This window comes from Equus caballus, chromosome 3 (genome assembly GCF_041296265.1).
Source record: "Equus caballus isolate H_3958 breed thoroughbred chromosome 3, TB-T2T, whole genome shotgun sequence".
Taxonomy (NCBI): domain Eukaryota; kingdom Metazoa; phylum Chordata; class Mammalia; order Perissodactyla; family Equidae; genus Equus; species Equus caballus.
In genome coordinates, this window is record NC_091686.1 from 17,184,668 (window position 1) to 17,197,555 (window position 12,888).

General features: G+C 42.3%; 2 protein-coding genes across 4 annotated transcripts in view; both read left to right on the forward strand.

The window, feature by feature from the left end:
- CKLF (chemokine like factor) lies at positions 1-11,219 on the forward strand. Of its 2 annotated transcripts, XM_005608308.4 has the most exons (4): positions 1-207; positions 5,093-5,251; positions 8,594-8,689; positions 11,040-11,219. In XM_005608308.4, the coding sequence occupies exons 1-4, from the start codon at positions 130-132 to the stop codon at positions 11,154-11,156; spliced, it is 450 nt and encodes a 149-aa protein (XP_005608365.1). In that variant the 5' UTR covers positions 1-129; the 3' UTR covers positions 11,157-11,219. The 2 variants fall into 2 exon arrangements, with proteins under 2 accessions (XP_005608365.1, XP_003364639.1); XM_003364591.5 differs by lacking the exon at positions 5,093-5,251.
- LOC111772773 (uncharacterized) overlaps positions 11,183-12,888 on the forward strand; it is a 12,606-nt gene continuing 10,900 nt past the window's right edge. For both annotated transcript variants that reach the window (XM_023637128.2, XM_023637129.2), the window contains exon 1: positions 11,183-12,035. In XM_023637128.2, coding sequence (XP_023492896.1) covers positions 11,688-12,035 — 348 coding nt within the window. In that variant the 5' untranslated portion in view covers positions 11,183-11,687. The remainder of the gene's footprint in view (positions 12,036-12,888) is intronic.

Consider the following 12,888-nt stretch of genomic DNA (forward strand, 5'->3'; position numbering starts at 1 on the left):
GCGGGAAGCCGAGACAGCAGGCGCGCGGCTGCGGCGGCGGCGGTTGTAGTCGCCGCACGAGGCCGGGCGGAGGCGGGTGCTGAGGAGGGGGGCTGAAGGAGGAGTGGGTGCTGCTGGGTGTCCAGCGCGATGCAGCCCGTGAAGCTGAAATCGAAGCATCGCTCTTTCTGCTTCAGCGTGAAAGGCCACGTGAAGATGCTGAGGCTGGTGAGGGCCGGGCCGGGTGGGGCCGGGGCCCCAGCGCGCTCGGGGCGGTGAGAGAGGGCTGTGAGGGATGAACGGGACGCCCTGCCTGCTCTTCCCGCCTCGTTGTCATTAGCGGCAAGGCATTCTGCTGTGCACCCTGGGGGTGAAAGGAGAGAAATAAGGCCCCGTGCGCCCCTGCAGGGGGTTCACGGACACACTCAGAAAACAAAATCCTCTCTATCCGTCATATGTATATGAATCGTACCTATATGAATGGCCACGCCGGGACCCACAACCAGGTGCCCAGGTCACCAGGTGAGGTAGCCGCAGGTGTACCACTCAGAAGCCAACAAGATGAAGACTAAGGGGTGGATGCTGTGTTCCCTTACTCTAAGCAGTCTGATGTGACCGAGCTCCAGGCGGGTACAGTCCAGAGCAGGGACGACGGAACTGCCCGTTTCTGGACGTCCGGCGCCCCAGGAGCACTGCAGTCAGTTCTGAACAGAGGTTTGGAGAGAATGAATCCTCATCTGGAGGAAGGTGCCCTGGCTGGTTAGAGAAGTGGAAACTATCAGGAGAATGTGTTGAAAGAATTCGAGAAGAGAAAAGAGGAAGGAAAACACAATTTTTTAAGTTTTAAAGTGATGACACGTAGGAGAGGGGGTGGAAATAGTTCAAAGTTACAGGGAAACAGTTCTGCTTAATACGGGGAAGAATTTTATATTGGGAAAGTTCATAAAATTCAGTGGCCACTTGGAAAGGCAGTACATTCCCAGACAGCAAAGGTAACAGGCAAAGATGAGCCTGTTAGTGAGGATGTTGTAGAGGAGATTCAGACTTCAAGCTGCATACAAGGTCCTTCCCACACCAAAAGTCTGTGATTCTGAGAAATAACTACAGCAGAATACAAGTCAGAATGCATAAGAGAGGTCTAGAAAACTACTCTGGAGTTCAAAGGTTGGAAAGATTACGCTGAGTTGGGAGTAAATAATCAGGGAAGAAGGGTGCTGAGGTTTTATGCCAGGTACTGAAAGCTCTGGAACACTGGAGGAAGAATAGCATTTTGTGAGAAAGGTTTAGTTTTTGACATATTAATTCCCTCAACACACATTTTGAGTATTTCGTGTATTTCAAGATCTGAGTTAGGACCTGGAACAACAAAGACAACCAAGACAAAATTCCTTGACTCATGGGAGTTCTTCGGTTTAGTCAGGAGACAGACACATGAGCAGATAGCTCTAATATGTGATAAGAGGGAGATAGGGCACAGAGTGAGACATCCGACTGAGGACGAGATAAAGGTGTCGGGAAACTTCCTAGAGGAACCTGCATTGGAGTCTATGGGACAGCCACCTGAGCCAAAGCATGGAGGCAAAAAAACCAGCATGATTTATGCAGCAAACTATAAGAGGTTAAGTGTTACCTTATTTTTTTCATTCAACAATATTTATTGAAGGGCTGCCATGTGCCAGGTACTGTTCCGGGCACTTGGTGAACAAAACAAAGAGCCCTGCCTCATGAAGTTTCCATATGGGGGTGAGAGGGAAGGGGAGACAAACAATAAACACGATAAATAAATAAATGATGTAGTATTCTAGAAGGTGGTAAGTGCTATGGAACAGAGAAAAGTAAAGCCAGGTAAGGGAGTATAGGGGAGGAAGGGTTGGAAAAGAGGGTTGCAGGTTTCGGTAACAGAGTGGTCACGTTAGGCTCTGTTGAGATGACATCTGAGCAGAGTTGAGAGAGGTGAGGCAGTTAGCTATGAAAATATGTGAAGGAAGAGTGTTTAAGGCAAAGAAAAATCCAGCACAATGGCCCTATGGCAGGAATGTACCTGAAGGGTTCAAGAAAGAGCAAGGAAACCAGTGTAGCTGGAGAGTAGTGACTGGAGGACACAGTGGGAGGTGAGGAAGATTTTGAGTAAAGTTATATATGATCTGACTAACATTAAAAAAAGTACACCAGCCGCTATGTTGACAATAGATGGAGGTGTGAGAGCGGGCTGGGACAGGAAGAGATCCCTGCAGGGGCAACGGTAGAACCAAGGAGGCCAATTAGAGCTATTGCCGTAATCTGGGCAAGAGATGATAGTGACTCAGACCAGGGTGTTAGCAGAGTAGGTTACAAGACATTTGAGATATATTTTGAAAGTAACTCCAATGAGATTTGCTGATGAACCAGATGTGGTATGAGAAAAAAAAGGAGTTCAAAATAACTCCAAAGTTTTTGGCCTAAGCAACTGGAAGGATGCAGTTACCATCTACTGAAAGCCTGTGGGTGAAGCAAATGTAGGCCAAGGATCATTAAGTTCAATTTTGGATTTCATTGTTAGATTAGAGATGTCTATTAGACATCCAAGTAGCAATATTGAATAGGCACTTGGAATATAGAAGACTAGATTTTGGGAGGGAGATTGGCGCTTCAGAAATTAAGATATTTAAAGTCATAAGACTGATGAGATCATCAAGAGATGAGTGTAGACAGAGCAGAGTACAATAGATTGAGCCCTCAAACACTTCAACATTAAAAGGTTGGCGAGGGGAGGAAAAACCTGCAAAGAAGAATGAGAGGGAGCAATTAGGAAAGTAGGAGAAACCAAGCATATGGTGTCCTAGAAGCCAGGTGAAGAAACTCTTGAGAGAATGATCAGCTGTGTCAAATACTGATGACAGTTCAAGTAAGATGAGGACTGAGAATCAAGTATCGGAATTATCCTGTGGATAAATTGTCAAGCAACTCTTTGCTAGAGAAGTGGACAGGAGCTGAGTCATGGGAGACTGTGACTACCATGGTGAGAGGTAGGCTCTATTCTAAAGACCGTGGGGAGCCATCGAAGGGTTTTAAGTAGGTGGAGAAATGCATAAACAAATTTGCATTTTAGAAATTTTACTGTAGTATCTTTGTCATGGTAGTTTAGGGAAAAGACACTGAAGGGCAGTAGTTGTAGGGATGAAGAAGAGGGAGTGGATTCCCAAAATGTTTAGGCATTAAGTCAGCAAGACCTGATGATTGATCATTTGTGGGGAGTGAGGAGCAGCTGTCATCTCGGTTTCTAGGGTGGGTGATAAGGTAGATGGTGGTATCACCAATTAAGATAGTGAATACAGGAAGAAGGGGCAAGATGAGTTCAGTTTGGGGCGTGATGAATTTGAAATTCTTGTAGGTTATTCAGATAAAGATTCTAAATGATTATGTGTGAGATGTTGAGGAAGGGACCTGGGATAGAGACCCAGATTCATTGAGTGGATTGTGAACAGAATCCAGAGGAATGCCAGCATTTTAAAGGGATGGACAAAAGGAGAGAAGCCCACCAAGAGAGAACAGTTGCAGAGGTATAAGAACAAGGAAAGGTGACATGGGAGCCAAAGGAGTAGAAAGGTAGGAAAAGGATAGCCAATGGCAAATGAGTCATGGGTTCCAGTAAGATAAGGGTTGAAAAGTGTTCATTAAATTTAGTCATTCTGAAATCGTTGATGATCTTAGCAAAAGCAGTTTCTATAGAGTCGTGAAGAAATGCTTGAGATATCAGTGGGATATTTGAAAGAGAACTGGAAACAAAGGCCAGAAGTTAGGAAAGATACAAGAGCTGTACATATGGGTTGGAGTAGAACCTAGTGTGACAAAATCATGGGAACTTTTAAGAAAATGGATTAATCACTAATGCCAAATTCCATGGTGTGGAAAGGTTGTGGAGGATGAGGACTGAAAAAGTGACCCTTGATTTCATAATCCATGAACTCAAGACCTTGGGTCAGTAGAGTAAATGAAGTGGTTTGAGATGACATGTTGCAAATAGTAATTATAAAGAAGGAGTTATTTAGTAATAGTTATATTTACTATGTAATCGAGCTGACCAATTTAGAAGTTTGAAGGTAGGCTATTTTTACACTAATAAAGTAATTACAAGAATTACTAATAAGTAGCCTGTATAGATTCAAGCTTAAAAAGAGTACGTAGATGCTACCAGCTGACAGACTGATCGTAAAAGTTTAGCCAGGGAAAGCTCTTGACAAAACTGCTTTCCAAGAACACAGACTTTGGATAGAGCTGTGTCTCCTGAGAACATCATGACATTGAAAAACTCTCTAGGACCTGCCAGCTTATTTCTTCGTTTAAGTCACGTAACATTTTGATGTTCTATGGCTTCATTTGGAAATGAGGAAATTGATTAATTATCTTCAGGGGTTTTTTTCCACTTAAAATATTCGTCAATTCTGATTGCATTGTATTTAAGTAAGAGGAAGTGTGTAAAAAGTGAAGCATCAGAATTGTTGGGGGGTTTTTCCCCCTTTTTTCCCCATAGAGTTCTTCAGAGAATTGTTTTTCTCTGACAATTTATTAAAAACTTTCCTCCCCAGTATTTTTCATGGGAACATTTTAAGTTTAAATTTGACAGTAGATTCCAGATTGTTAAGAGTTAAGGAGTGATGAGTAGATGATAAGTATAACAGCCAGTATATAGACTTTTTTGAGAAACATTACAGGGGGAAGTAGAAAATGGGAGTTTCTGTGGGGAACAAGACAAAAGGAAGGTGTGTGTGTTTGTATTTTAAGAGAAGACAACTTAGATATGTTTGTAGGATGATGAGGAAAGGAGCTAGTGGAGGAGGAGAGATTGAAGGTACAAGAGGGAAAAGGAGATATTTAGTGGAAAAAGATGAAGGGAACAAATGTGGGAAGTGATGGTATTAGATGTACAATTGGAATAATTAGATTGAAAACAGAGAGGGACACCTAGTTCTCTAAAACACAGAGAGAAGTCAACATCCATACATTTTAGGCCTGCCTCTTTTAGATGTGCGTGTATATGGCAGAAACCCATTTAGTTATTTTACAAATGATCATTTTTACAGCTTAAACTTGTATTCAATAATCATTGAATAAATCATGTTTCTTTTTCTTATAGGCACTAACTGTGACATCTATGACCTTTTTTATCCTTGCACAAGCCCCTGAGCCATACATTGTTATCACTGGATTTGAAGTCACCGTTATTTTCTTTTTCATAATTTTATATATGCTCAGACTTGATCGAGTAATTGACTGTTTATTTTGGCCTTTGCTTGTAAGTGTTCAGTTTCATTGTTAAAATTAACTACTTTTTCCTGCCATAGTGAGACATTTTAATAAACTCTATTCTTTAAGTTTTCTTAAGCCTTTAAGGAATCTCTCATAGGCTTAGGAGAGAGGGACTCTACCCACTGCTAATGTGCTCTGTATTGTCCCTGGGGGAGATTCGCAGGGAACCAGGGCAGCCACAGAGCATAAATTCTCCTCCAAGCTTCATCTATCAGTAGATGTGGCTGACCCTTCTGTTAGGAGAATTCACTTAAGTGTAGATCGTCTAAAGAAATTTAAATTTAAGATCATGGTTAATAAAATTATAGAACATTCTTAATATTTACTTCCCTTTTGAATGCATGTTGATATGGCCTCAAACTTGGGGGATGTATACAGGTACACAAGTATCTACATCTTGCAAATCCCAGATCACTAAATGGAAAATCAAATTAATTTGAGAGGCTGAATAAAGCAGAATGTTATCTTACTTAAACATGTCTGTAATCGTTAATGCCAAATAATTTTTATCTCATCTTGTAGAACCTTATTTAGTAGCATATGGAGTTCAGCTGCCATACTCATAGCTTTAGGAGTAACTGCCCAGTGGAGTGCCCAAATGGTTCTAGAAACTGTCAAATTAGGCAAGTTAGGGGCCAGCCCTGTGGCAAAGTGGTTAAGTTCACATGCTCTGCTTTGGCAGCCAGGGTTCGCTGGTTCAGATCCTGGGCACAGACCTATGCACTGCTCGTCAAGCTGTGCTGTGGTGGCATCCCACGTAGAGGAACTAGAATGACTTACAACTAGGATACACAACTGTGTACTGGGGCTTTGGGGAGGAAAGAAAAAAAAAAGGAAGATTGGCAACAGATGTTAGCTCAGGGCCAATCTTCCTTAAAAAATAAATAAATAAAATAGCAAAACAAAAGAAGTTGAGTTGAAGATATTAGTTAAGGTGTACATAGCCCTTCAGCCTAGACTGTAAGCTGGCTGTAGGAAAAACTGAGTGGCTTCATCTCTCTGTCCTCTTTCAAGTCTTATCCTCAGCATCCTATCTCCTTGGTCTCCCTCCTAAGATTCCCTGCTGACCTTCCCCGCTCTGGCTGGACTGGTAGCTGCATTTGCTTCTGCTGCTGCACTTGTCTCATCCTCTTGGATTCCATGGTGCCAACATCCAAACTGATATCCCCTATTAAGGAGAGAAGACTTTCAAGCTATTCTCAAACCATAAGCATGCCTTAAAGTGGTAGCTTCTAGAACCACCTTTGAAGGCCAGTGATGAGCATTTTAGGCTAATCACAAGCTGAGAAAGTCCCAAGAGGGAAAAGGTGGAAAATGATAGGATTTTCATAGCACCTCTCTAAACTTCTACTTGAGCTACAGTTTAGAGCTGGACCTGACTGGAGGGAGGTCTAGGAAAAAAGATGACAAAGCCTTCCTCAGTCGGTCCTCAAGAGTACATAGCATCATTTATTAGCCAAGAGGGCTAAGTGAAATTATTCCAAGGATTTCTTCAAGGAGATGATGAATATGGTCCACATCCTCTTAATCTTGTACTCAAAAGGTTATATAGTTGCTCTTCACACTCTGCTTTTCAGGGTTAATAAAACCAACACATTTTAGCATTTATTTTTCTCCAAACTGTAATAATTCTCTGTGGCTTCTTACACGTCCCAGTAATAAACTTGGAGCCCTAAGTTTAACAAAATACACTCAGAGGAAAAGTGGCCTATGTGTAGCCTACTGAAAGTAGTCTCCAAATTTCTGAAGATCAAACTTTGCTGATATTGTAAGCTTTCAGAAATGGTGCTATATGGTCAACTAAGCTGTTACTCCATTATGAAACCCAGATTCCTCTCTGCTCTTGATCTAATGAAATCATTTATTCAACAAATGCTGAGTATCTGCTAATCCCAGATTCTGTAATGGGTTCTTTGATAAGACAAAAAAATAAAAAATAAAAGCACCTGAGAGACTTTCACTGTAGCCAGGAAGCAAGAAAGATGAGCAATTCAGTGTAATAGGTGCTATGAAAGATGTCTACCCAGGATAGCGTGGAGGCAACCAGCCAGGGAAAGGGACCAAATCGTAATAGGCTTTCCTGAAGAAAACTATGCCTGAGCCTAGGGCTGAAGGATGAAAAGTATCTAGCAGACTGATATGGGGATGAGAGGGCTTCCTGGTAGAGGGAGCAGTGTATGTGAGGATCTAGGAGGAGAAAGAGCATGACCCTCAAGCCCTGCAGCTAGTTCTGAATGGCTGGGATATTGAGTTGTGAAGAAGAGAGGGGGCAAGAGTGGAGGCTTGAGAGGCAATAGGAAGTCAGAGCGTGCAAGGCTTTTTTTGTATGCCTTGGTTTTAGTATAAAGGCCACTGAAAGCTTTTGGAGGTTTTTAAGTAAGAAGATGACATGATCAGCTTACATTTTAGGAGATCCCTGGTGGCAGTGTCAATAATGGCTTGAAGAGGAACAAAACTAGAGGTAGGTCTCAAGAGACCACTTAAAAGTCTGTTAGCATAATCCAGGCATGAAAATGATAAAGGCCTGATCTAAGGTTATAACAGTAGCTGGAGAGGGGGTGTTAATGAGGCAGAATTGATAGGACTGGGTAACTAAGGATAATCAAGGATACTGCTATTTCAATAACTATCTTATTGAAAGGATAATGAGATAGGAAGTATGGGAGGAAGAATAGGTTTCAGGAAGGGCCAGGGAGAGTGGTATGTAATGAGCTCAGTTTGGGAAATACTAGGTTTAAGTTGTACCTCTTAAAGCCATAGTTCAGAATGAAACGCTTCATTTCAAGAAATTATTAAATGAATGAGCTACATCATCAAGAAATAGCATAATTGGCTAGCCTTTGCATACAGATGTATGGGAGTTTTTTTCCTGAAAATTACTACTTCCTCCTAAGTGTGAGCTGCTTTAAGTCTTATTAATTCATTTTAGTAACATTATAAAGTTGTTATATTTACAGTGTAGACTACTCCACACTTTCTTGTATTATTAAAATTGAGCGTTCTGACTTCCCAGTGTACCATTCTGCCTTAAATGTTCTGCATAATACATCATCTACTCCTAACCAGATGAGTTCTCCCTCCAACTACATTTAAGGAAGAAAGAAGCCTGTTAAGTAGTTAAATGATTCATGTATCATAGGTTAAGAGAACTACTAGGCATCACTGTGGACCAAATACAATATAGGTGTCATTTTACTGTAGCAGTTTGATTTCCTAAAAGATAAGCACTAAATAAATTTGTTTAAGGAACTTTCAAAATCTTTAGGGAGCTGATTCATTTTTTTGGTGATCTTCCTGTAAAACTGACCTTTCTATTCTGTGTTTTCAGGATATTATCAACTCACTGGTAACAGCGGTATTCATGATAGTCATATCTGTGTTGGCACTGATGCCAGAAACTACAACATTTACAGTCCTTGGAGGGGTAAGTGGAGGTCTTTCTGGTTCCTTCCTTTAGGTTTGAGTTCAAATTTACTTGAAAAATAGATACAAGAACAGAAAACTCTATTCATCCTTGGGGCTCCTAGACCAGTATACAGTACCTAGTAGCTTAAGACTTTTTTGTGTGAATACATGCCCTGATTAATGTGAAGGAATATGATTTCAGACTAAAATTGAAGTTAAATAAATAAAAAGATTCCTACATATTTCTCATAGGTATGTAGGGCTAGACCAGACTGAGAAAAGCTGCTGGAATCAGTTACAACACTTAGCTCTGAGAAACCTGATGTCAAGCTAAAAACCCACTGATGAGTCTAATAGCTCTCCCTTTAAAAGAAAAGGACACATGCCTTTGTTAAGATGAGACAGACTGTCCTGAGCTCAATTATTTCTTGTCCAGATCCTTCTTTACTTGGAATATAATAGATGTCTGATGATAAGGGAATGGTGGTAGGAAGCCTTGTAACTAAAGGATTATTTTGAACACTGTTTGAATAGAAGCAAATCAGTTTAATCAGACTTTATCCTGGAAGGCAAGCCAAAATAAAAAAGAGTCAAGTAATTTAGTTATAGTTCCATCTGATATTTTTCTGAGATTTCTTATAGGAGGTTCAGCATTTGGCTTTTCTAGGTTCTGATCTAGAGAAGTGAACTAGAAAGTTCTTAAATCAATCTCTCTCCTACTTTCTTGTCTTTTCATAGTATGGGCCACTTAGGAGAAATGACCACTATCAGACAACCACTTATGTCAGAATCCATGGTTTTTCGTCTCCCTTATGAGGCCTTAAGCAACTTCATGAGGCATGGGAATTTTTCTAGAAATGAGATAGCACTGTAACAGCAATTTCCCCCAGTTGTCTTTAAAGAGAATCTTATCCCTCTACTATGGAGAAAGAGGGACCAGGCATAGGATTTACTTTCACTCACTTATTTACTCATTCATTCATTGATTCATTCTTTTAATGCACATTAGTAGGTGCTGACAAAGTATAGAGCTGTGCTGTCCAGTGCAGTAGCCACCAGCCACATGTGGCTACTGAGTACTGGAAATGTGGCTAGTCTGAATTGAGATGAGCTGTATGTGTAAAATACACACTGGATCTCAAAGACTTACTACCAAAAAAAGAAAAATGTAGAATATCTAATTAGTAACTTTATTATACTGATGACATGTTAAAATGATAATATTTTGGATATATCAGGCTAAATAAAAAAAATTATTAAAATTTCACTTGTTTTTTCTTTACTTTTTAATGTGGCTATTAGAAAATTTTAAATCAATTATGTGGCTTACATTGATAACAGATTATATTTCTTTTGGACGGCACTGGACTAGAACATGAGACCTATCTTCAAGTTGCTTAGGGCCTAATACAGGAGACAGAAGTGCAAACGGCTGTATTTAAGCTGTTGAGAGAGTACTGCAAGCACAGAAAAGAGGAAGCAACTACCTCTCTCTAGCAGTGAATTGCAGTTTGCTGGAATAAAGGAGAGAAAGTAGGGATGGTTCCAGGTGGAGGAACCAGAAATATGCAGAGTACCAGAGTCATGAAAGGATAGATGGGAGGTCTTCAGTGTGGTCACCTGCACTTGAGATTGAGGGTGGAAAAGGAGCAGGGTCTGGAGCCAGAAAGACAAACATCCTGGTCGTTGAATGGAGCTAACCAAATAGCATGCAAGGAATGACATCCCCCTTCTCCAGCCCAGGTACCAGCTCTCAGATAGTCATCAGACTACCTAGAGATCATGTTCTACTTTATTCCCTTTACCTCAGTTTTATTCTCCTAAGGCCTACTTAGAATCCCACCCCTTAAATGGATGTAGCCCAGCCTTTGAGAGTTCACTTTGGATAATTTTATCACTTCAATTCTCCAAAGCTTTTATCACAGCCACTATCTCCATGGTTTAATCTTTAGCTGGTGTCAACTTTGACCCTTTCTTCAATAGAGTTTGTAATAGGAAAGTCAAACAGTTGAGTATTGGGGATAGAAATGTTGATTGATAACTAAATGTCGTTAGTAGGGCTTTAAACAGTACATCCAGGAGCAGGTGAAGAAATCCAGACAATCATTTATTTCCGAGCCCACACCACTGCAGTATTATTTCTGCTCACTTATCTTTTCCGTTTCTCTAGGCAGGTATTGGGGAAACCTGGGAATGAGAATAAAATGATCTCTGAAGTCTCTTCCCATTTTAGTGTTAGGTGGCAGGGTAGAGAGCAACCCCAGTACCCTAGCAGGGGAGGAAGCTGGTGGGCAGACCACTTAAAACCCGTGTGAATGACCGCAGTCCAGACGATGGCCACAGCAGTGACACTGTGTCTTTGCTTCCAGATGTTTGGACTCCTGGCGGCAGTGTGCTGTATTGCCGACGGGGCCCTTATTTACCGGAAGCTTCTATTCAATCCAAGTGGTCCTTATCAGAAAACTGCTGTTCATGACAAACTATAAGTTTTGTAATTTTATATTCCTTTTTAGTTGATGCTAAATATTAAACATGTGTTTATTCTTCCATGTGTTTTCTACGGTTGTTCTCATTTTATCTCAGTATGGGAGCTGGAGGAAGAGACGTAGGCACCCTGCACCCAGAGCTTACCCTAACCCTAACTTCTAAGAGAGGGCTGGGAGCGCTTGGATTGGATCGGATGGGTTTTCCCCACTCCTGGCGGGGTGGCAGAGAAGAATGCGCCGGGACCGCCCTAAAGGGTTTCCGGAGCCCCTGTCCTGGCTGGCTGGCAGCACGGAGCTGGTAGGGTTGCGGGGACACTGAGTTCCCAGACTAGGCAGTGGCGTCGCGTCCCAGGTGGCGACGAGGGTGGCCGGAGGGCTTGGTTTGTCCTCCGGCGAGAGAGAGCCAGATGTGCGCGAGGGACAGGCGACCGGCAGCCGTTGGAGCGCGACGCTGGTTCCCAGCGGAGAGCCAGCCGCCGTGCGCGCTCAGAGCTGCAGGGCCATCCTGACACAGGCAGGCCCGGGCCGACCATGGACCCTGAAGGCAGCGAGACATCCTCAGGCTCCTTGGAACAGCCGGAGCAACCCCCGGGGCGTCCCGTACGCTCAGGGAGTCTCGCACCTCGGGCGCGTCCCGTGCACTCGGCGCGGTCCTCACGGCGTCCAGGAGCCGGTGCGGACGCCCAGCCCTCAACGACGCCCACGGCACCCGAACATAAGACGTCTGCCAGAGACGAAGACGAAGCGCCCCAGTCGGCAGAGAAGGAGGAGGCCATCCAACAGCGCGCCGAAGGCCGGGCCAAAGTCCCGCCCAAATTCAGGGACAGCCTCAAGAAATTTTTCTTCTCGCCCACAGGAGGGTTGAAGGTCGCGAGGCTGGTGAGCAGAGAGAGCGAGTGCCCGGGCTGTGCGGATGCAGGCTGCGTCCCAAGGGGATGATTCCGCGCGGGAGGGCGCCCCTGGGAGGCTCCCGTAATTCCCTGTTTCAGGCACCTCTGTTTTGCCTCGCCTTTCCTCCCGCGCTCCCTTTACTCCTCCCCCACATTCTTACCACTGAATTTGGCTTTTTTTCCCCCTCGTCTTTCATAGTTCTCAGGTTTCCCCTCATGAAGGGAATTAGGGAAGCAATGAAGGTAATAGCAGAAATGTGTAAATTCTATTACAAAAATAATGGAATTGACCAATAAAATTGATAAACCACCAGCCAATATAACAGGAAAAAAGGGGAAAAGAGAGGATATATATTTAAAGTTAAAAACCAGAAGGGGAAAATAATGACAAACACCGATGAAACTGAAAGGATCCACAAGAGTACTTTGCAAAACAAATTTGAATTAGATGAAATAGTCAGTTTTCTAGGAAAATATAAATTACCCAAACTGATCCCAGAATAGAGAAAAACCTAAACAGACCAATATAAACACGGAAGAAAATGAGATCTTATCAAGTGAATATCTTTCAGAAATGTATGAGTCAGACTTTTTCACAGGTTAACGCAAAGCTTCATGGGATGTAATTCTAACACTATTTAAAGTTTTTCAAAGAATAGAGAAAGAAGAAACACTTCTGACCTATTTTTACAAAGTCTGATATCAAAACCTAACCAAGTTCAGAAAAAGAGAACTAAATAGAAATCATATCATTATCACTCATATCAAAGCAACAAGTATTAATATATTGGCAGAAAATATTCAATACTTTTTTAAAAACACCATGAAGAAGAAACATAAGG

Coding starts and splice junctions, on each gene's coding strand:
- CKLF (XM_005608308.4), top strand. CDS start 130: ATGCAGCCCGTGAAGCTGAAATCGAAGCATCGCTCTTTCTGCTTCAGC. Junction 208..5,092: donor ACGTGAAGATGCTGAGGCTG/GTGAGGGCCGGG, acceptor TTTTTCTTATAG/GCACTAACTGTGACATCTAT. Junction 5,252..8,593: donor GTTTATTTTGGCCTTTGCTT/GTAAGTGTTCAG, acceptor CTGTGTTTTCAG/GATATTATCAACTCACTGGT.